General features: G+C 54.5%; 1 protein-coding gene across 2 annotated transcripts in view; it reads left to right on the forward strand.

The window, feature by feature from the left end:
• ITPKB (inositol-trisphosphate 3-kinase B) overlaps positions 1-24,017 on the forward strand; it is a 110,292-nt gene that overhangs the window by 75,333 nt on the left and 10,942 nt on the right. For both annotated transcript variants that reach the window (XM_070385401.1, XM_070385402.1), the window contains exons 3-4: positions 20,686-20,785; positions 22,018-22,231. In XM_070385401.1, the coding sequence (XP_070241502.1) occupies positions 20,686-20,785; positions 22,018-22,231 (314 nt within the window). The remainder of the gene's footprint in view (positions 1-20,685; positions 20,786-22,017; positions 22,232-24,017) is intronic.

The following is a 24,017-nucleotide window of genomic DNA, read 5'->3' on the forward strand; positions in this document are numbered from 1 at the left end:
AGATAAATGTTAATGCATTGTAGCCTAAAGCAGAAAAGTGAAGGAAACAATTGTGGGGTGTGTGGGAGACCCCCCTGAAGTTGGGCATGTGAGGGATGCAAGGGCTGCCAGGGATGGGAGTTAGGGCAGGAGCCCCAGGTCTGTCCCCTGATTGGGATCCAAGCCTGGATGAACCTCTTGGCCCCTGGGAGCTGCTCAGGGAATGAAAGGTGCCCTGGGAGGCTCCTGCTATGCAGTAAAGTGCTAAGTAAGCACTCAGGGCCCCAGTTGACAGAGAGGCATGGGGATGGGTGATGAGTCAATCTGTTTATGAAAATCACACATACCGACAGACGTCAGGATGACCCGGGGGACAGCTGCACTCTGATAGCTGACAAGTCTTGCTCATACTTGGGGGTTCACTGGTGTGTCTTTCTGGCAACCCATTTCCTGTGCCTCCAGCAGTCTGCACGTGAACAGATGCATGACCGCCTCACTGAGACAGGCCTCTACCCAGAACAGCCCTGGTTGGGAGAGGGAGGCTGGGTGACTCAGAGCTCTGCCTCAGCTCTGTTGGGCAGGGCCGCCGCAGTCGGGTTCCGAGCCTCTGCAAGCCCGCCTTCCTATTTGCTGAGCGCCGCTCAGCCACAGGCAAATCAGCGTCATCTGTTAGAAACATGAATTGCAGCCATGTGTCTTGCTTGGAAATATTTTCTAAATATAGCTAAATATTTGATACTGCACATGATTTGTTCTCATGTGGTATTCACGCTCTTCCTGAAAAGTTTCCTTGTTAGAAATGCCTTTGGTGGGAGTTCCCCCAAAATCTGACTTTGGCATCAGTCCAGAATATCCCCTTTTGACCAACACCCTTACAAGTGCTTCCTGGGGTCTCAGAAACTACTTAAACAGTAGTTTTTAATTTGTGAATGTTCTTCCCTAGAGAAGAAAACTTTTATCAAGCTGAGGAGTGAGGAGTTCTTGTCTCTTCTAGTAATACTATGTACACAGTAGGATCCTCAGGTTCTTAAGTTTATAACCAGAAGATTTCAGTCTCAGAGCATCTTTGAGAGAATACAGGGAATCTCTGAGCTGCTAACACAGGAGAAGCTTGTTTCCATAAGCAGTGCTGTTCTGCTTGTGAGCACTGGAGGAAGAGAAGAGGACATTCTCCATTCTTCCACATTTTGCAGAAAACTTCCTTTCCGATTCCTGACCTTTTAAATGTCATCTTCTAGAAAGGAGAAGGGGCTTCCCAGGTGGCGCTCATGGTAAAGAACCCACCTGCCAATGCAGAAGACAGACGTCAGAGACTTGGGTGCGATCCCTGGATTGGGAAGGTCCCCTGGAGGAGGGCATGGCAATCCACTTCAGTGTTTTTGCCTGGAGAAATCCCATGGACAGAGGAGCCTGATAGGCTACAGGCCACAGGGTCACACAGAGTCAGACGTGACTGAAGCGACGTAGCATGCGGAAAGGAGAAGGGGGCAACAGAGGATGAGATGGTTAGATGGCATCATTGACTCAATGGACATGAATCTGAGCAAACTCTGGGAGATAGTGAAGAACAGGGGAGCCTGGCGTGCTTTAGTCCATGGGTTGCAAAGAGTCAAACACGACTCAGCAAGTGAACGACAACAAAGCATGGGGAGAAGAAGTCTGTTTCCAGTGGGCCACCTGTCAGAGCTGCCTGGAGCCTGTTGCCTGGCAACAGGCAGAGTGACTTCTTTCAGACCTTGGGTCCCTGGGGGAAGACTGGGGTGGTGAGAGGGGAGGGTCACCAGTAAATAGAGGAACTGCTGGTAGTTGCTGGGCAAGGCTGCCTCTCATACCCATCCTAGAAGGGCCCCTGGGAGTTCTGGACTTCCAGGAAGTCTCTGCTTAAGGAAAGAGTCGATCTGTTTCTGGGGACCCGCTGCCTGATGTCTGTGGCCTTCATCCTCTGCACTTTCCTCTTGGAAAGGTGGCCTCCGAAGGCCAGGGCTGGGGTAGAGAAGGAGGTGATCAGACCCTGCTGAGCCAGTGCAGAACCCCCTTCCATGTGCTTCATCCCATGGACGGGCTCCTGTCCTCAGGAGGCTTACAGACCAGACCGGACACATGAGAGGTTTGCAGTACTCACCTCTACTGAGCGCTTCTTCTGTAGCAGGCACTGCATAGAGAGACTTTAATCCTGAAAATAACCCTGCCAGGTAGGTGGTATTCCCATTTCAAAAATAAGGAGGAAACTGAAGCTCAGAGAGGTTTGGTAACTTGCCTAATACCACCAGCCAGGAATAACAGGATCTAAACCTGGGGTTATCTGGCTATAATGGTACATGTTACAGATGACCAATGAAGCAGCCTAGCAGAGGGATGGCCAGCTTGGACCCTGAAGCCAGACTGCCTGGGTTCAAATCTTAGCTTTGCCAGTTACCATTTGTAATTGGGCAAGTTGCGTTCTTGGGCAAGTTGCTTAATCTGTTTCTCAGTTTCCCCATCTGTAAAATGGGCTAATGAAATGACCTAGGTGACAGGTTGAGATACTTGTATTATGTATACGTAATACTTACAAAGCATTTAGCATTGTGTCTAGCTGTAGTAAACACTCGAGCACACATGCACGCATGCTCAGTCATATCTGACTCTTTGCAACCCCATGGACTGTAGCCCCCCACCTCCTCTGTCCATGGGATTTTCTGGGGAAGAGTACTGGAGTGGGTTGCCATTTCCTCCTCCAGGGGATCTTCTCCACCCAGGGATCAAACTAGCATCTCCTGTGTCTCCCGCGTTGGCAGGAGGATTCTTTTGCCACTGCCTGCCCAGAAGCTGAGAAGGAGGGTCTGGGCTGAAGGAGGTCTGTTGGAGCTGTGGTTGTCCTGACTGGTCCCTGTGAGGAAGTGGCTCTGGGAGGGGCACTGGGGGTACTCAGCCTTCAGTGCCAATTGTCTGTTGACCAGTAAAGACCTCAGTAAATTTCCACCCTCTGCAACTTGGCCTTGTTTTTTGCATTTTAACCAAAGTAAAAATAAAATCTCTGGGGAGGGGTGGACGAGGCGACGGGAGGGAAGGGACCTGTGTGTTGCGGGGCGGCCCCCACCAGCTGGGCAGGGCCCCGGGTGCCCTTTCCCAGAGGAAAGGCTGAACCTTTCTGTCCTGTGAGCTTTGTCCACTAGGAAGTCAGCTGCTAGAAGCTGCTACCCCCACCCCCAGGGCTCTTCCCCGGCCCCCTGACCACTCCCTGCTTCCTGCAATTGTTGGCTCCCCCAGGCCTCTGCTTCTGCGGCCCCACAGACTCCTGGTGGAAGAGGTGGGCTAGGCCCCTGCGCACCAAAGCATTTCCTATGCTTTCAGCTGCTTCCCCCTCCCCGTCTTGCCTCTTTCCTCTAGCGCTCCATTATTTTTAGTTCTTAAGAGGATGAAGTCCAGGAGGGAGGAGGAAGGAGGAGCCAAGCCCGTGACCTTCTCAATCAGAGATGGAGCATTTGCTGGGGCTGCCTGGTAGGGAGTGTTCGGAGCATTTCCATTTTGGGTGAAGGATACCTCCATTCCTGGGTAACAACAACAAAAAAAAGGCTGATTTGGCAAGATTGTAAGCCCCTTGATTGCCAGCTCCTGTAAAATTAGGAAGAGGGGAGGAGGGGGATCTGAAAGAATTATTCGTAGAGTGCTTTCTTCATGAACCAGAGTGAAAGAACATCCTCCAGACCCTGATGAGTGTGTGTGAAAAGGCCCCTGGGTCCGGCTCCGCTGTGCTGGAGCCTGGCGGTGTGTAGTGAACCCCAGGCAGATTGGACAGGAAATCCCCATAAGTATGCCCCCTGGAGATGTCTCTGGAAAGATCCAAGCTCAAGCATGTGAGTGTAAAGAGGTAGGAGCTGGTTTAGATCTGTTTCAGGTCCTATGGGACTTCCCCAGTGGCTCAGTGGTAAAGAATCTGCCTTCAGTGCAGGAGCCACAGGAGACGCAGGTTCGATCCCTGGGTCAGGAAGATCCCGTGGCGGAGGGCACTGCAACCCACTCCAGTATTCTTGCCTGGAGTATCCCATGGACAGAGGAGCTTGGCGGGCTACAGTCCATAGGGCTGCAAAGAATCGGACACTACTGAAGCGACTTAGCACGCGTGCATGTAGTTCCTAAGAGGTGGGATATAGCAGAGCCTCAGCCCTTGCCGTGTGGCTGGGTCTGTAAACTTTGCTCATCCGTCACATGGCTGGTTGTATCGTACTCCACTCTGTCCAGCCTGGGGCGCATCTAGCAATGAGAGGACACACTCCCGGTTCTCCAGAAGCATACCCTCTGATGGGAGACAAAGTACAGCCCAAAAGAATCCCTCTCAAAGAAGCTCTCAAAACCTATCCTGCTAGGAGGAGGCTTCCTGGAATGGTGTGTCGCTGGTCTAAGCTTTATGGAGAAGATAGGGCCGGCTCACAGATTCTAGCACTGTCGGCTAGAGCCACAGGTCAAATGTGGATCAAGGAAAGGAGGACAGAAAGCTTTGCAGGCAGAGCACCTGCATGGGCGAGGACCTGGGGCTGGAGCAGTTGTGGGACGAGAAGATGGCCCAGGGGAATCAGAGAGGGCGGTGAGGAGCCTGAGTGTAGGCAAGGAGGGCGCACAGGCATCTGGGGCAGCCGCGTGTGCCTGTGGGGCCTTGATCCTGCCTGCAGGTGTTAGGAAGTGCTCGCTGGGACCTGCCCTGGCCAGCTGGGCCTGGGCAGCCTTGTCAGGCAGGGACTCTGGGTGATGGTCGAGGAGGGAGAGTGGCCGTGAGGGCCGACCCCTGTGTGCCACACCAGGTACTACCCTTTTCCCCGAATCTGGGCTTCCGGTTGCAACAAGACAAAGGCCATTGCTCAGGAGAGAACAGCTGGGCCACTGCTCAGGGTTTTCCTGGCTTTGGCTAGAACATGCCACTAGGAGCTGACCGACTGAGGTGGACATCCCTCAGAGAGGGCCAGGCCAAGCTGCACACTCCCGTCGGGAGCCCTGGGTCCTGAGCAGCTCCTGCCCTCCAGACCCAGAGCAGAGCAGCCCTCGAAACTGACCAGGAGTGGGGAGGACAGAGCACTCCCCCTGAGAACACGGAGCCAGAGCCCACCTCTCGAGTGCACAGGAACCAGGGGGTCCGGGCCTGCTGAGGCTGGTGAGGACCGGCTGTTCTCGTTCTCCAGCCCTAGAGCAGCCGTTGGTTCTGGGGGAGGTGCTCCACCCACCCCACCCCTCAGCGTGATTCTCACCCTCTGCTGTGGGTTTTTTGCAGGACAGGTGAGGAAAGGGCATGCCAGGCACAGCCCCTGTGAAAGGTGTTCTGAACCACCCAGCATGTGGGAACATCATGTAGGGGCGGGAGCGGGGTACAGATTAAACTCAGCACTACTCGGATCTTTCTCAAAAAGTGTTTTTGCGTTTGGCTTTTAGGGGAGTTTTCTTGTTTGTTAAAGGAGGAAGATGGTTAGTCTTCAAATCCAGATCCTTATTTTTAGCCGGAGCTACCTGCCCTGCCAAGTCCTTGGGCTTCATTTTTCCGATCCTTGGTGTCTAGGTTTTGAAAGGCCTTCCCTCCTCCCCTCCAGGCTCCCGGCTCCCTTTGGCAGGGCAGGTTTAAACACAGCCCCAGCCAGGTTTCTAACCAGGGCTTCGGGACGGAGCTATTGAGCCAGGGGCCCCTACCTGCCTGGGCCTGCACCCAGCTGCCGTCACAGGCAGGCTCTGCCAGGGCGAATACAATGAACAAAGTTGGCTGGCCTCAGCTCTGCAGCCTGGGAGAAGCACAGGCTTTTCCCCCAGCGGAGGAAAGAATGATCACTAGGGAAACCCAAGCTGCTTTTTTAGAAAGACCAAAAGAAGAAAAGAAAGAAGAAAAACGCATTTTTTCCAAACAAGGACAACTCAATGCTTTTCTCTCAGACTTCTGCAAGAGCAGGACAAAGGCACTGACACAGAGCGAACCTCCCGGGGCAGGGGCGTCTTCACCCGCTCTCAGTGCTTTGTCACTGCCTTCCCGCAGTGTCAGGGAGGCTGTTCTGGGAACAGCTTGGAAAGGAGGGCAAGGCAGGTCTTTATTCAGACCCACTCCATCTGAAAGGTCACTCTTCTGACAAAGCACTTGCTGTTTATCCGAGACTATTTTTTAACTGGAGGAGAGACGATGGGGGCCCAGTTATCCTGTTGGCTGAAACAAAACAAGATCCTTGGAGCACACCAGGAAGCTGTGTGACCTTGGGCAAGTTACTTAACCTCTCTGAACATGTTTCACCATTTGCATAATGGTGATAACTGGATGCATGTAGTGAGTGAGGATTACATGAAATATTAGCATGGTACCTAGTGACATGTTAGGCATTTAATAGGTGATTTCTCTGCCTCTTTTCCCAGACAAGCCAGGTTATCATCACTAACCAACACACATATACACAGGCATACTTGTATGTACACGTGTGCAGCAAGGCAAAGGATTTTGGCAGTATTGCTTTGGAGAGACATGGGATACAGAGATAATTTCCCTTTTCTGATATTTTAGAGATTTCCCTTCATCTCTTTCACTCAGGGAAAAAAAAAAAAAAGGATACTCTTTATAATTATCTGAAAATAAAAATTAGCCAGGTGATCTACTTAAATGAAAAGGGAAGTGCTGGAGGAGACGGTAGCATATTAAGGGAACAACTCAGGTGAGAAAGGGGTTAAGGAGAGGGTGTAAACCCCAGTACAAAATGAAATCCGTTCAGCAGGCCCACTGTTTATTATTTTCTTCACTGGAGCCTAGCAGAGTTACACATGTGTGAAATGGGGTTCTTTGGGAAGCTCTTCTTTCTCTTTTTAGCAATGTTACTGACTTTCTGAACCAGAAACTGCTGTCAAGACACCTGGGCGCTGGCCACCTCTGCTGTCCCTGAGTCATGGAGCTCGGAGGCCATGGGAGCCTCCCTGCGGGTTCCCAGCTGCCTCGAACATCCAAAGGGAAGCGTTGTAAGCAATTAATCACACAATTAGCTCATCTTCTTGCCACTGGCAATGATTGACCCTCTAGAAGTGCCCGATGGATTTTTTGCCAGTCTCTTACGCCTCGGAGGAGAAAACCATTCAATTTTTTAAAAAAAGGAAAGAAAGATAAAAGCTTGTACACAGAAGTACAAAGTGAACATCTAAGGTTCACCTGTTCAATGACCGTATACAGAGCACCCATGTATATATGTTACCGCTTCTTCAGTTCTCTCTCTAACCTGGTGGGGTGGCCAGTGGGAGGTTATCATGCCCAGTTTACAGATGAGAACACTGAGGCAGGAGAGGTTCAAAGACTTGCTCACAGCTGCAGCTGGGAAGCGGCAGAGCAAGGGATCATTCTAGCTCCAAGACCTAGGTTGTGTGCCTTCTGGAAACAAAATCCAATGCTGTGGCCTGCCTCAGAGAAAGAGGACTTTGGACAGACTCGAGGTGGAAGGGGGGAGTACAGAGAATCTGCAGGGCGGAAACGCTGCAGGCCTGGCAGGGCCAGCGGGAAGGGAAGCTGCAGAAAGGCCGGCTGCCGTGGACGAAGTGGGGTTGTGAGGAGCTGTCTTGAAGAGGCCTGCTTGTCGGAGACAGTGCAGGCTCCGCTGGGGCTGTTAGGAGGGGAGCAGAGCCCGCAGAGGCCTGCAACTTCATCTCGCTTTGAGCGATTTTGACCAGGTTCCTGATGGGTGATGTTGGATGTGGTCGCCCTCCTGCTGAGCCATGGGGGAACCCTTACAGCTGCAGGCCTCACTAATGGTGATGACCTCTCCGGGGACCCTCTCAGCAAGCACTGGCTGAGTATCTGGTGGGGCCAGGTGCAGGGGCTCCTGGGTCTCTGGAGGGTTATACTCACCCAGAGCAGAAGTGGGGAGCAGGTGTGCCCAGAGCACCTTGGGAGCACCCTGCTCAAACAGAGGAAGGGCTTCTGGGGAAAGGGGTCTCTGAGCTGCCTAGGGGTTAGCGGAGTCCTTTGCCTCTGTACCCATGCTTGTGAAAAATCCCTGGTGGCTGAAAGTGTTGAGGGCGGTAGGGAGGGATTTAAGGTGGCAGGAGGATTCTTTTGCCACTGCCTGCCCAGAAGCTGAGAAGGAGGGTCTGGGCTGAAGGAGGTCTGTTGGAGCTGTGGTTGTCCTGACTGGTCCCCCTGTGAAGTGGCTCTGGGAGGGCACTGGGGTACTCAGCCTTCAGTGCCAATTGTCTGTTGACCAGTAAAGACCTCAGTAAATTTCCACCCTCTGCAACTTGGCCTTGTTTTTGCATTTTAACCAAAGTAAAAATAAAATCTCTGGGGAGGGTGGACGAGGCGACGGGAGGAAGGACCTGTGTGTTGCGGGCGGCCCCCACCAGCTGGGCAGGGCCCGGGTGCCCTTTCCCAGAGGAAAGGCTGAACCTTTCTGTCCTGTGAGCTTTGTCCACTAGGAAGTCAGCTGCTAGAAGCTGCTACCCCCACCCCAGGGCTCTTCCCCGGCCCCTGACCACTCCTGCTTCCTGCAATTGTTGGCTCCCCAGGCCTCTGCTTCTGCGGCCCCACAGACTCCTGGTGGAAGAGGTGGGCTAGGCCCCTGCGCACCAAAGCATTTCCTATGCTTTCAGCTGCTTCCCCCTCCCCCGTCTTGCCTCTTTCCTCTAGCGCTCCATTATTTTTAGTTCTTAAGAGGATGAAGTCCAGGAGGGAGGAGGAAGGAGGAGCCAAGCCCGTGACCTTCTCAATCAGAGATGGAGCATTTGCTGGGGCTGCCTGGTAGGGAGTGTTCGGAACATTTCCATTTTGGGTGAAGGATACCTCCATTCCTGGGTAACAACAACAAAAAAAAGGCTGATTTGGCAAGATTGTAAGCCCCTTGATTGCCAGCTCCTGTAAAGTTAGGAAGAGGGGAGGAGGGGATCTGAAAGAATTATTCGTAGAGTGCTTTCTTCATGAACCAGAGTGAAAGAACATCCTCCAGACCCTGATGAGTGTGTGTGAAAAGGCCCCTGGGTCCGGCTCCGCTGTGCTGGAGCCTGGCGGTGTGTAGTGAACCCCAGGCAGATTGGACAGGAAATCCCCATAAGTATGCCCCCTGGAGATGTCTCTGGAAAGATCAAGCTCAAGCATGTGAGTGTAAAGAGGTAGGAGCTGGTTTAGATCTGTTTCAGGTCTATGGGACTTCCCAGTGGCTCAGTGGTAAAGAATCTGCCTTCAGTGCAGGAGCCACAGGAGACGCAGGTTCGATCCCTGGGTCAGGAAGATCCCGTGGCGGAGGGCACTGCAACCCACTCCAGTATTCTTGCCTGGAGTATCCCATGGACAGAGGAGCTTGGCGGGCTACAGTCCATAGGGCTGCAAAGAATCGGACACTACTGAAGCGACTTAGCACGCGTGCATGTAGTTCCTAAGAGGTGGGATATAGCAGAGCCTCAGCCCTTGCCGTGTGGCTGGGTCTGTAAACTTTGCTCATCCGTCACATGGCTGGTTGTATCGTACTCCACTCTGTCCAGCCTGGGGCGCATCTAGCAATGAGAGGACACACTCCCGGTTCTCCAGAAGCATACCCTCTGATGGGAGACAAAGTACAGCCCAAAAGAATCCCTCTCAAAGAAGCTCTCAAAACCTATCCTGCTAGGAGGAGGCTTCCTGGAATGGTGTGTCGCTGGTCTAAGCTTTATGGAGAAGATAGGGCCGGCTCACAGATTCTAGCACTGTCGGCTAGAGCCACAGGTCAAATGTGGATCAAGGAAAGGAGGACAGAAAGCTTTGCAGGCAGAGCACCTGCATGGGCGAGGACCTGGGGCTGGAGCAGTTGTGGGACGAGAAGATGGCCCAGGGGAATCAGAGAGGGCGGTGAGGAGCCTGAGTGTAGGCAAGGAGGGCGCACAGGCATCTGGGGCAGCCGCGTGTGCCTGTGGGGCCTTGATCCTGCCTGCAGGTGTTAGGAAGTGCTCGCTGGGACCTGCCCTGGCCAGCTGGGCCTGGGCAGCCTTGTCAGGCAGGGACTCTGGGTGATGGTCGAGGAGGGAGAGTGGCCGTGAGGGCCGACCCCTGTGTGCCACACCAGGTACTACCCTTTTCCCCGAATCTGGGCTTCCGGTTGCAACAAGACAAAGGCCATTGCTCAGGAGAGAACAGCTGGGCCACTGCTCAGGGTTTTCCTGGCTTTGGCTAGAACATGCCACTAGGAGCTGACCGACTGAGGTGGACATCCCTCAGAGAGGGCCAGGCCAAGCTGCACACTCCCGTCGGGAGCCCTGGGTCCTGAGCAGCTCCTGCCCTCCAGACCCAGAGCAGAGCAGCCCTCGAAACTGACCAGGAGTGGGGAGGACAGAGCACTCCCCCTGAGAACACGGAGCCAGAGCCCACCTCTCGAGTGCACAGGAACCAGGGGGTCCGGGCCTGCTGAGGCTGGTGAGGACCGGCTGTTCTCGTTCTCCAGCCCTAGAGCAGCCGTTGGTTCTGGGGAGGTGCTCCACCCACCCCACCCCTCAGCGTGATTCTCACCCTCTGCTGTGGGTTTTTGCAGGACAGGTGAGGAAAGGGCATGCCAGGCACAGCCCCTGTGAAAGGTGTTCTGAACCACCCAGCATGTGGGAACATCATGTAGGGGCGGGAGCGGGGTACAGATTAAACTCAGCACTACTCGGATCTTTCTCAAAAAGTGTTTTTGCGTTTGGCTTTTAGGGGAGTTTTCTTGTTTGTTAAAGGAGGAAGATGGTTAGTCTTCAAATCCAGATCCTTATTTTTAGCCGGAGCTACCTGCCCTGCCAAGTCCTTGGGCTTCATTTTTCCGATCCTTGGTGTCTAGGTTTTGAAAGGCCTTCCCTCCTCCCCTCCAGGCTCCCGGCTCCCTTTGGCAGGGGCAGGTTTCGCTTTTGGCCCCAGCCAGGTTTCTAACCAGGGCTTCGGGACGGAGCTATTGAGCCAGGGGCCCCTACCTGCCTGGGCCTGCACCCAGCTGCCGTCACAGGCAGGCTCTGCCAGGGCGAATACAATGAACAAAGTTGGCTGGCCTCAGCTCTGCAGCCTGGGAGAAGCACAGGCTTTTCCCCAGCGGAGGAAAGAATGATCACTAGGGAAACCCAAGCTGCTTTTTTAGAAAGACCAAAAGAAGAAAAGAAAGAAGAAAAACGCATTTTTTCCAAACAAGGACAACTCAATGCTTTTCTCTCAGACTTCTGCAAGAGCAGGACAAAGGCACTGACACAGAGCGAACCTCCCGGGGCAGGGGCGTCTTCACCCGCTCTCAGTGCTTTGTCACTGCCTTCCCGCAGTGTCAGGGAGGCTGTTCTGGGAACAGCTTGGAAAGGAGGGCAAGGCAGGTCTTTATTCAGACCCACTCCATCTGAAAGGTCACTCTTCTGACAAAGCACTTGCTGTTTATCCGAGACTATTTTTTAACTGGAGGAGAGACGATGGGGGCCCAGTTATCCTGTTGGCTGAAACAAAACAAGATCCTTGGAGCACACCAGGAAGCTGTGTGACCTTGGGCAAGTTACTTAACCTCTCTGAACATGTTTCACCATTTGCATAATGGTGATAACTGGATGCATGTAGTGAGTGAGGATTACATGAAATATTAGCATGGTACCTAGTGACATGTTAGGCATTTAATAGGTGATTTCTCTGCCTCTTTTCCCAGACAAGCCAGGTTATCATCACTAACCAACACACATATACACAGGCATACTTGTATGTACACGTGTGCAGCAAGGCAAAGGATTTTGGCAGTATTGCTTTGGAGAGACATGGGATACAGAGATAATTTCCCTTTTCTGATATTTTAGAGATTTCCCTTCATCTCTTTCACTCAGGGAAAAAAAAAAAAAAGGATACTCTTTATAATTATCTGAAAATAAAAATTAGCCAGGTGATCTACTTAAATGAAAAGGGAAGTGCTGGAGGAGACGGTAGCATATTAAGGGAACAACTCAGGTGAGAAAGGGGTTAAGGAGAGGGTGTAAACCCCAGTACAAAATGAAATCCGTTCAGCAGGCCCACTGTTTATTATTTTCTTCACTGGAGCCTAGCAGAGTTACACATGTGTGAAATGGGGTTCTTTGGGAAGCTCTTCTTTCTCTTTTTAGCAATGTTACTGACTTTCTGAACCAGAAACTGCTGTCAAGACACCTGGGCGCTGGCCACCTCTGCTGTCCCTGAGTCATGGAGCTCGGAGGCCATGGGAGCCTCCCTGCGGGTTCCCAGCTGCCTCGAACATCCAAAGGGAAGCGTTGTAAGCAATTAATCACACAATTAGCTCATCTTCTTGCCACTGGCAATGATTGACCCTCTAGAAGTGCCCGATGGATTTTTTGCCAGTCTCTTACGCCTCGGAGGAGAAAACCATTCAATTTTTTAAAAAAAGGAAAGAAAGATAAAAGCTTGTACACAGAAGTACAAAGTGAACATCTAAGGTTCACCTGTTCAATGACCGTATACAGAGCACCCATGTATATATGTTACCGCTTCTTCAGTTCTCTCTCTAACCTGGTGGGGTGGCCAGTGGGAGGTTATCATGCCCAGTTTACAGATGAGAACACTGAGGCAGGAGAGGTTCAAAGACTTGCTCACAGCTGCAGCTGGGAAGCGGCAGAGCAAGGGATCATTCTAGCTCCAAGACCTAGGTTGTGTGCCTTCTGGAAACAAAATCCAATGCTGTGGCCTGCCTCAGAGAAAGAGGACTTTGGACAGACTCGAGGTGGAAGGGGGGAGTACAGAGAATCTGCAGGGCGGAAACGCTGCAGGCCTGGCAGGGCCAGCGGGAAGGGAAGCTGCAGAAAGGCCGGCTGCCGTGGACGAAGTGGGGTTGTGAGGAGCTGTCTTGAAGAGGCCTGCTTGTCGGAGACAGTGCAGGCTCCGCTGGGGCTGTTAGGAGGGGAGCAGAGCCCGCAGAGGCCTGCAACTTCATCTCGCTTTGAGCGATTTTGACCAGGTTCCTGATGGGTGATGTTGGATGTGGTCGCCCTCCTGCTGAGCCATGGGGGACCCCTTACAGCTGCAGGCCTCACTAATGGTGATGACCTCTCCGGGGACCCTCTCAGCAAGCACTGGCTGAGTATCTGGTGGGGCCAGGTGCAGGGGCTCCTGGGTCTCTGGAGGGTTATACTCACCCAGAGCAGAAGTGGGGAGCAGGTGTGCCCAGAGCACCTTGGGAGCACCCTGCTCAAACAGAGGAAGGGCTTCTGGGGAAAGGGGTCTCTGAGCTGCCTAGGGGTTAGCGGAGTCCTTTGCCTCTGTACCCATGCTTGTGAAAAATCCCTGGTGGCTGAAAGTGTTGAGGGCGGGTAGGGAGGGATTTAAGGAGCCAGGAGTTGCCTGGAGAATTTCAACAGTCCTGAGAGAAGGTGTGTTTGTGTGTGTGTATGCTTAGTGGCTCAGTCGTGTCTGACTCTTTGTGACCCTATGACTGTAGCCCTCCAGGCTCCTCTGTCCATGGGATTCTTCAGGTAACTGGAGTGGGTTGCCATTCCCTTCTCCAGGGGATCTTCCCAACCCAGGGATTGAATCCAGGTCTCCTGCATTGCAGGCAGATTATTCACCATCTGAGCCACCAGCAAGGCCCGAAGGTGTGTTTAGTGAGCTGCAGATGCCGCCTTGTGTGGGTCGGGGAGGGGCACCAGGCCCGGAAACCTCCTACTACATGTGAGGCAGTCCTCTAGCAAAGGGGCATCTGCACCCCCAGGACACTACCCCTTTTTCCTCCACCCATCCCAACTTTTGTGGAGAGACACAGCGTTGGTTTGGAGGGGCAGGCGGTGGCTCGAAAGAAGACAGGAAGCAGGCCCCGGAGGGCAGTGTGGGCTGAGCTGAGGAGAAGATGGTATTGACCCTGGGCAGCCCGCCCTCCTGTTGTGAGGGCTGGATCGGCTCCGACGCCACTGCCGGGCCCACTCCCTACTCAGTGGACGAGAAAGAGGTCATGAGCAAGGGCAGAGCAAGGCCAGGCCCTGAGGAATGTGCAGAGGGTGAATGAGGGGGGAGCTGAGGACATCATTCCCCTTCTGCGATTTTTGGGGTGTACTACTGGGAGCCCCCCAAGGAGAACCTTAAGCACCTTCAATCTCCTGCCCTCCCCTCCCAGCAGTCTGTGGTCATCGGCAGAGAGGGAGTAAGTCAGGAGCCGAAAGGCCTTGCAACCCCCGAGTCACCTGCTGCCACTTAGCAGCAGGGCTCTTTTCCACCCCGGGAGGCAGGGCCGGCTTCCCAGGGGAGTGAGAGCATGCAGCCCCTGAGGGCCCTCAAAGGGGCCCCACGCTTGGTGCATGCCGTGCCTCCCCATCCTGATATTCTTAACAAGTTCTGGGCCTGGGGCCCGAATTTTGCTTTGCTCTGGGCCCTGTGTATCATGCAGCCGATCCTGACAGCAGCTGAAGCATCCTGTGGGTAGGGTGGCTGGAGGCCCCCTCACGCCCTAGCCTCGGCTCCGGATCCCTGCTTTCCCGCCTTCGTCTTTCTCCTCATCTCCACCAGTCCTTTTTGCCTGTTTGATGGCCCAGCTTTGAGGTCATCCGTTTAGTCCTTTCATTTGTCTTAAGGCAATGTTCCACACAGCATGAGGCAGATAACTGGCTGGGGGAGCCAGCCGGAAGGCGGCGTTTGCCCAGGAGCCATTAGCATCATTGGGAAGCTTGGAGTCTGGTTAAGATAAACACAGAATCAGAGACGCTGCCCAGGCTTCCTCCCTGGGGCCCCGGCAGCCCCACCGGCCAGTGGATCGTTTCCGCGTTGGGCTCTCAAGGGCTCCGGGTGATTCGAGTCCAGGCTAGAGTGGGGGTGAGGAGCAGCTTTCCTGGCCAGGGCTACCCCGGGCACTCTGAGGCTCCATGTGCTGGGTGGAGGGGTCGCCTCTAGAGAGTAAACTCACATCTGCCCTGAGGCCTGGAATCTTCAGGCAAAGATGTGGAGGGAAAAGTGAGACAGAATGTGTTAGTCCCCAAGCCTTCCAAAAGCACCTAGTGGCTGGAGAGGGCTCTGCTCATGCTTGCCAGGTTCTGAAACTCCCTTTCCGGGTGACTTCTGTCACCTCAAGCTTGAAGAGGGTTGGGGTTTTGTTGTTGTTGGGTGTTTTTTTTTTTTTTTCTCCCGCTGCAATCCCTCTCTCCACATTCTCTGAATATTTGAGCTCCCGTCAAGTCAGGTATGAAGGGAGGGAACCAGCCAAAGCAGTGTCAGAGCACCACATATCTCTTGAGTCTTAAAGTACCAGCCTCTGCCCGCTGGGGCTGGCTGTTTTCTGATCCTCCTGAACTACTCTGAGAGCATTAGGGTTCTGCGCCTTTTCCCGTGCAGCCAGAGTAGAGAACAAGACCCCACCTCTCACAGAGCAAGGTCAGGGCTGTAGCAAACGTCAGCAGAAGGCCCTCCTGTCCTGCATGCAGGTAAGAAAACAGAGCAAAACCCAGACCAGTGCTTATTTAGCCCAGGCGTGCAGGCAGTCATCTAGGGATCTGTGGAGCCAGGTGGTCCAAGCCTACGAAAAACCTTACTTCCGGTCTGCAGTTGACTTACATCCAGCACAGAATCAAGGTGAGAGATGTGCACCTCCGCCCCCCCCCCTGCCATCCTGCTTGACAGGCCATCAGCTTCGTGGGGCTTGCTTTCCCCTTGGAATGCCGCCCAAGAACATCCCCAGTGCAGGATCCCAGCCACAGTCTAGGAACGATTGGTCTGATCTGACTCATGGGCGAGCCCAGTGTCACCTGGTGGCTAAGCTGGAAGTGGTTCCTGCCCAGCTCCAGAGTGAGACCTGTCTGGGGTTTTGGTGGTCAGTCGTGGAGCATCTCCCAAAGACTCTGGGCCCCTCTGCTGAAGAAGCAGCCTGAACACCTCTTCCCTCTGAGCAGCGTCGTGCCCTGGCTGCCCAGGACAACTGCTGTGAAGAACCGTCCTTCCCGCCCGGTTTTCTGTCCCCGTCACCTCGTCCAGCATGCTCTGGGCTGGGAGGGGCCCTGCTTGTGGATAGACACTGCTGTTGGTATCTTGGTGTGGGGTTCCCAGGATGAACTGGCACCTGCGGCTGGGGGGAGAGTGGAATGACTGGGAAGCAATTCAACTGGTAAGATTCTTCATTTTCCAGAGGTGGACTCCTGTCCACCATGGGGCTCTTTGAAGATGAGAAATGTGGCTGTAAAGGGCCCAGCCCAGCTCCTGTCACATAGTGAGAGTCCATAAGCGATGAGTCAGTGCTGAGGGAGGCTGGCGCCCATCCTGTTGCACGTCTAGGGAAATGAGCCCTCCTGGTGAGATGACAGACGATGCCAGCTTGCAGGCAGATTCTGAGAGCCGTCCCCTTTGCTCTGTCATGCTCAGCAGACTGGAGGGGAACACCCCAGCTTATCCATTTAGTTAAGCCGGTTCCACACCTGCATGTGAGTAAGGAGTGCATCAGAGCTGAGCTTGCCTGAGTCAGCTAGCCGACTCCTCAGATTGACATGTGAGGATCCTGCCGCCCAGAGAGGTCAAGGGGGCGTGTCAGCCAGGTGGAGCTTCGGGGGCATTCCAGGGAGGGTCAGCGGAGGGTGTCCAGATAGCCCTGGTGACTGGGAGGTGATGGAGGACCGGAGCCAGCGAGATCAGCAGGCAGCCAGTGCTGCCCTGGAGGAGGGACCAGGCACCCTCGGCCACACCACTTTCAAGGCCTGTGAGGGCTGCCTGTGTGTCTGACATAGCTGGGCTCAAGAAGCTCGAGACCTGGGGCTGTGGTCTGATTCCAGTGGCTGACGCTCTTGAGGCTCTCCCCGGATAGAAAAGATGATCTCCTCCTCAAGATGGAATTCTTCCAGATTGTCGGGCTGTTCTCCTGTCTTGCTGGCCTCCTGTCTTGGGTCGGGGCAGAGGCCTGGCCTCCACTTCTGAGAACTGTGGCTTCCTCCAGCGAGGGGCTCGGAGGGAGACTGCTAGCCCCCACCTGCCTTCTGGAACTGGCTGCCTGGGACATGGCTTCTACCTGGAGCAGGTGGTCCCTGGATGGGTGCTGGGGTCTCCGGCATCATCATAGGCGAACCGATTCTCTGCGACCTCCCACCTTTCTGTTTCTCTCCGCTTCTATGGGCTAGGGGTCGGGGGCCATGATCACCCTGCAGCCTCCTTTCCTGGGCCTGGACCGGGATCTGCTTTTCTGTTTAGTGTTTGGCAGCTACCTTAGGCACGGCCTGGGTGCTGCTATTTAAAACCACAGGAAAATCCCCTGCGTGCTGCTGCCAGCGCAGTTGAGAAATCCCCTGGTGTGCACACCCGGCCCAGTGGAATATTCCACCTTGGAAGGGGCGGGCTCTCTGGCCTTGGCCACGTGGGGCCCATTTTCACGTTGAAGAATTGCTTCCTTGTGGAGGAGGTGTGGGAAAAGGGAAGCTACCCAGAAAAAGGTCTCGTTTACTCAGAGCTCGGCCATGCTGGGAGGCTCTTGGGTCCCATAAGCCATTGGAGGACCCCTGCCCTGGAGCACCCTTCTGCTTTTCAGACCCCTGGACCTAGAGGTTTCACAGCTCAGATGCCTCCGCTGGGCTGGACCTGGCTTTTCTCAGCCAGCATCAGTTCCCTCCTGCCTCCTGCATCCCAGGCCCCCTGCCCAGTGGGTCCCAGTGGGTCCCCAAAGAGCTGCATCCCAACTGGGTGGGTCTGGCCCAGCCCCAGCTCGATGGCCTTTATTCTTTAGTAAACTTATCTCCAGACTGACTATTCCTGGGCTGACTTCAAGGACACTCTTCCTTGAACTCAGACCACTAAGACTCTTCTACAAACACCTCTGTGCCCTGTGAGCTCCTAATGGCTTTACCTCCTGGGACCAAAGGAAGCTATGTGTTATTCCCATTTTACAGGTAAGATAATAAGGCCTCAGGAAGGGTCCTACATGTCCCAGGTCAGTGAGGAGTGGATGGAGCCAGGACTCAGGCCCAGGGCAGCCTGTCTCCCCCACACCGCAGTCCCCTGAGTCCAACCATTTCAGCCCGGCATCCAGAGCCGGTCTTGCCTACTCGCGCTTATCAACCACTGCTTCCAGCTCTCGTTCCCACCACACATGGCCCAGTTGCTCTAAACCCCGGTCCTGGGCCTCTGTTCCCACAGGCCCTGCTGCCTGCAGGAGTCTTCTGCCCCCTCGAGTCTGCCCTCAGACCGCCTCTGGGGGTCAGCCTTCCTTCCCAGCAGGCCTCAGGCATCACCCCACACCCAGCCCCACCCCGGCAGCCGACACTCCTCCCTGGGTCTTCTGCTGTCACTACATCTGCAAATCGGGGCCTCTCGTCTTTCTCTGAGGGGCCCTTGATCTTGGAATGTGAGAGGGTTGTTTTTCAGAGTTCTAGAGTGTCCACATTGAGAAGGTGATGGCACCCCACTCCAATACTCTAGCCTGGAAAAAATCCCATGGACGGAGGAGCCTGGTAGGCTGCAGTCCATGGGGTTGCGAAGAGTCGGACATGACTAAGCGACTTCACTTTCACTTTTCATTTTCATACATTGGAGAAGGAAATGGCAACCCACTCCAGTGTTCTTGCCTGGGGAATCCCAGAGATGAGGGAGCCTGGTGGGCTGCCGTCTATGGGGTTGCACAGAATCGGACACGACTGAAGTGACTTAGGAGCAGCAGCAGCAGCAGAGTGTCCACAGGACCAAAGAGCATGGGGGACCAGTTGTCCATCTCTCCATAGACAGATGAGAAAACTGAGGCCCCAAGAGGGTTTGTGAAGAAGGGCAGTGTGGGGGGACTTCCCTGGTGGTCCAGTGGTTAAGAACCCAACTCTCAGTATGAGAGATGCAGGTTCAATCCCTGGTCAGGGAACTGAGATCCCACATGCCATGGAGCAACTAAGCCTGCAAGGCCAAAAACAAAAAAAAAGTCAGTGTGGGTTTAGTCGACCTCTTATGGGGGAGTGGTATAGGACGGGGTCAGCTTAGCCCTGGTTGGAGAACACTGTACCTTCCCCCACCTCCAACCTGGCTCTGAACCTGTCGGATCCTCGTCCCCTCTGAGCTCTGTTGCAGGAGTGTGATCAGAAGATGGTGACCACTATGCGCTTTTCTTTTGGACCCACCTAAACGTCTTCCCCCTGGTTCGAACACACCATCACTTGATTGGTTGTCTCATGTAACTAGATTTTCCCATTGCTGCCCTCATGCATTGTCTGCCCTGAGTATTTATGCAGCCTTCTGGGTCTTAGATAAGAAACACTGGCTTTCCTTAGCCTTCTTTGGTGATCTCCATCAGAAAGACCTAGAAAAAACACCCTTGTCGATGAGGCCAGCCCTTTGTCATGTGGCCTGGCAGAGCACTGCCCTCACTTAAGGATAGAGTAGGTCTTGACGGTAGAGCGAGGGTTTCTGGGATGGGGCAAACATTGCCAGGTTCATGTAGGGAAGAATTTTTCTCCTTAAACAGATTTTAACTTGAAAATTTGATGACAGAAGTAGCTGAGTCTCACCACGGAGAAAAAAACAAAGGAGACCAATTTAACCTTGATTTACCCTTGGGGAGTCCATTCAGCATGCTTTGGGTGGCTGCTGGTAGACGGTTCAGGACAGGAAAGGAGGAGCTGCCTCTCCAGGGTGCCCTGTCCAGGCAGGACCCCCTCTTCTGCAGAATTCCCAGCTTCCCCTTCCCAGCACAGAGTCTTGGGTTTACTGTCTGTGGTTTTGCTGGTTCAGGGATCCACTTCTCAGGAACTTGAAATGCTTCTCAGTTCACTTCTCATCACCTGCTTCAGGGGCTCAAGACACTTTATCTTCATGTCTACAACCCATTCTTATTAAAGTTCACTTAGGGATATTTTTATACAGAGAAATGTTTATTGCTGGGGATAAAAAGGATTTTTTAAAAAAGTAGTCATGTAGGTGAGGGTTTAAATGTTGCTGTGTTACTTACTTGTCTGAGGCTGGGATTCTGCAAATCGAAACGACAATGATTACCATGCTTGCTGAGAAAATAAAGTAAGGTGCTCAATAAAGGTTAGTTCTCTTTTCTGCCCAAGGAGCCCCTCCTACACACACACACACACACACACACACACACACACACAGTTTTTATTTAAGAAACGTCCTGAGAAGGAGAAATACAGTGGAGAGGGAGTCTCACAGGCATGCTTGCAAGCCTCAAAGACTTGCTTGCAAGTCTCAAAGCCTTGGTGGCACTGCAGTCCCTGGGGAATTCCCTTTAAAGTCTCCTCACGCCTCTCATAGGCAAGAGCTGCCTCTGCTGCCACTGCCTGTGCCAGTGCAGAGTGAGATGGCACGCTGCCACGGGGCGACCATAACCTCTCTGGTCTTCCCCTTACGAGCCCTTGCTGTTGGGATGAGAGAGGTCATTTTCCAGAGTCCTAGAGTGTCCACTGATCCAAAGAGCATGGGTACCAACTAAACCCTCCCTAGACAGATGAAACTGAAGGCCCGAGAGGGGCACGAAGAAGGGCAGTGTGGGTTTAGCTGTCCCCTGACGGGCATGGCATGGGATGGGCTCAGCCCTGGATAGAGAACCTCTGCCTACCCTGCCCTCTGTTCTGAGTGCGTCGGAGCCTGTCCCCTTGACTCGAGGTGTTTTGCTCAGCCTGTTTGTACAAAGGGGCAAAGCCCCCTAGATATATGCCACATAGATGTTGGAGGCGAGGACCTCGGAGGCTAGGTCCTCAGAGGCTAGGTCCTCAGAGCTGCCTGCTTTGTGGGCGTGGCACTCACATCTCGTCCTGTGGCCAGAGCTTACCTGGCTTTGAATTCATCCTAACCAGAAAGTAGCAGTTCTGCTTCTAATGTTGAGTTTTTCGTTTGCTTGTTTCTAGAGCAAATCATGGAGGAAAATAAAAAACATGGTGCACTGGTCTCCCTTTGTCATGTCCTTCAAGAAGAAGTACCCCTGGATCCAGCTGGCAGGACACGCAGGTAGCTGCAGCTCTCCCGGGACGTCTGGCTCTGGGGAGGTGACCAGCACATGTCGGGGGCGGCCCTGGATATTGCGGGAGTTCAAGGTTCCGAACAAAGATGCTTTCCAAGAGAAGGGCCCTAACACTACCTTGAAAATGCACATGACAATCGCCCTCTCCATACTGCGTCACCCCTTCACAGATCACACACCTCTCCGCCTTCAGTCTCTGTCTCTTTCGATCTCTTTCTTTCGATCTTTCATTTTAACTCAATAAAACAAAATCATCCGTCTTTTTAGCTCGCCTGCCGTTTGTCCCCCTGGACAAAGAGACAAAGCTAAGTGCTTCCCCAAGTGCCTGTTGTATGCTCCCCTCACCGTGCTCCTCGGGGTAACAGCGTGAATGCAGATACAGTGTCTGCCCCAGAGGAGACTCGTAGCTGGTGGGAGAGACGGCAGGTCACTCCACGAGTGTTAGATGGTGGGAGTGCTGGCTGCAGTGGCCAGGCCCTGGGCTAGCCATGAGGTCTCCAGGTGGCCCTCAGTGACAGGGGAGGGCATCTAGAGCTGTCTAGCCCACTAGCCACGGCCCTTTGTCATGCATCATCCTTTGTAATGATGATCCATCCATCATCAGGGGGGTTTTCATCGGCTGCCTGTGGACTTCAGGGCAGCACAAGGTCTGACGTTTTTTTATATCCTCGACAACATTGGCCTAGCTCAAGGCAGGCCGATGGACACCCTTCCTCAGTACTTGCCTGAGGGTGTGGCTCAGAAGTGTGGGGTCCACACTTCTCTGCCGGTTTCCCTGTCCTGGCACTAAGTCCCATCTTATCAGGGCTTCTCCACTGAGAGTGGAGACACCTTCGTGGCTGGGAAGGGTCAATGGTAGGGTGGGAGGTAGGAATCACATAAAGGGGGGTGCATAGGTCCTGCCCAGACCTCTACTAGCCTTGCTCACCCTCCAGCTGTGAGCACTGCTCTGCTTCCAACTTCAGAGGAGGAGCCTGGGGTCTGGGAATTCAGGGAACCAGCCCAGAGTTGCCGTCTAGGTGTGGGGGAGACTGGGACTTGCCCCCACTCCCCTTAAAGGGCTCGTTCCGCCAGCAGAGACCTGGGCACATCCTGAGCCCTGTGCTTAGCCAACCCCACAGCATCCCGTGATGGAGGGGCGTGTGTGCCAGGGGGGAAAGGTCAGGGCGGGGAGGGCCCGGGCCAGAGACCCAGGGTCTCCTCCCACCTCGCTCCGCAGGGAGCTTCAAGGCGGCTGCCAACGGCAGGATCCTGAAGAAGCACTGTGAGTCGGAGCAGCGCTGCCTGGACAGGCTGATGGCCGACGTGCTGAAGCCCTTCGTGCCTGCCTACCACGGGGACGTGGTCAAGGACGGGGAGCGCTACAACCAGATGGACGACCTGCTGGCTGACTTCGACTCGCCGTGTGTGATGGACTGCAAGATGGGCGTCAGGTGAGCCAGGCTTCTGGGGTGGGGCCGCCCACTCCTTGGCACCCAGCTGGCTGGCAGCAGATACTGGGCAGGGCGGCGCTCAGGGATCCCAGGAGGCTGGGGCTTTCTGGGGGTCCCTGAGGCCTCGTGTGTGCGAGGATGGGCCAGAGGTCTGGGTGGACCCCACCCCGGTCATCTCGCATATGTGCGGAGGGGACAGGAAAGCTGGCTCTTCTCAGGACGACCTCTTTCCTTCTCCAGTGAGCCAGGGACCCAGGGGACCTGGAGGAGTGCGGAGCCTCCCCACGGAGAGGGCTGCCCATTTGGTCAGGCGGGATTGCTGGGGTGAGCAGCGGGGGCGGCTTCCTGTTGCATGGGTCACAAGGGGGGCACCTGGAGTAGAGGCTCCTCTTCTCCCATTCTCCCACTCCTGCCACCTGCCCCCATGCTGGTGAGTGGGAAGAAGGAACTGGTCAGTAGATTGTGTTGATATGCCAAAAGACTCAAGCCTGCCATAAGGGAGCAATGGAGAAGGAAGTCCAGGGGCACAAGAGGTCCTGACAACAGGCACCAGCTTGCTGCTTTCTGGATTGGGGCTGGTGGTGGCCCCAGCCTGGCAGCTGCATGTTCCCGGGTCAGGGGCAGGACATATGGCCAGATGGGTATGTGGGCAGCCTGTATGTGGAGTTGGGTCCCGCCACCTGACCCCAGACCCTGCCCAGACAGGAGACAGGAGGAGTGGGCTGGAGGAGACAGGGCGGTGAGCAGAGCCCAGAGGGCCTGAGACCTGGCTGCCGGCCCTTCTTTGCTAGTCGGGTTTTCCTCACCTCTCAGACTCTGAACATTTCATCTCAGGAGTCACCGAGTAGCTCCTTCTCCCCAGCAGGGCAGCGGGTGGGGAAGTCCCCGCAGGCCTCAGAGAGCCACCCAGCTGCAGGTGCCGAGAGGAGGCGGCCAGACGCCGGCTCCTCCATCCCGCCCGCTGCTCGCTGGGGAGACCAGGCTCCCAGCCGCAGAGCTCACAGCTGGAGCCTGTGTTTGCTTTGGATGGTTTAAGCAGTTTTACTTCTTAAAAGAGGAGATTGAGAAAGAGGAGTGTGTGTGAGAGTGTGTGTGCACGCGTGCGTGCGTGCAGGAGAGAAGCAGGCAAGCCGGTCAGTTTTCTTTCCCTCTTCATTCCTCCTGGGAGTTGTGTCATAAAATCAGACCCTGCAGGCTGGCTCACTGTGTCCCCTTGGCATTGCCCCGAGGGCGGGGACGAAGGGGTGGGTAAGTATAGGTCCCAGTCTTTGCTCTGGCACTGTCCCCAGCCTCCCAGCCTTCTCCTCCCTCCATCCAGGGGTCTCACCATCTCCAGCCCACCGGGGAGGAAACAGAACATCCCTCCAGCCACCACTTGGCCATTGCTCTTCTCCAGAGTCTTAATTTCTGTGCCTGGAAGGCACTCGCGTGATGCACTAGGAAGTACCTCTCAAGAGGAGACACATAAAAATTCTGATGGCTGTAGTCAGACCACGGCCAAAATAAGCACACCCCGTGGGAAGAACGTGTGGCCAGTCAGTCCCAAAAGGCTGTGTGTGCCCGTCTGTTCCCTGGCAGGCTGTGGGGGACAGGAGCCGCCCCCTCTCACCAGGGCTGCCCCCTCCCTCTGCCACCTGTCCCATTGCCCAGGGCTCTCAGGAGCCACCAGGAGGGCTGGGGCACAGTTAGCTCAGTCCTGGGCAGAGCTTGGAGACTGAGAGTGTGGGCAAGTGAGGGCCCGAGTGGAGGGAAAGGGAAAGGTCTCTCCCAAACCAGTCCCCCTCCA

Source organism: Bos mutus, chromosome 16 (genome assembly GCF_027580195.1).
Source record: "Bos mutus isolate GX-2022 chromosome 16, NWIPB_WYAK_1.1, whole genome shotgun sequence".
Classification (NCBI taxonomy): domain Eukaryota; kingdom Metazoa; phylum Chordata; class Mammalia; order Artiodactyla; family Bovidae; genus Bos; species Bos mutus.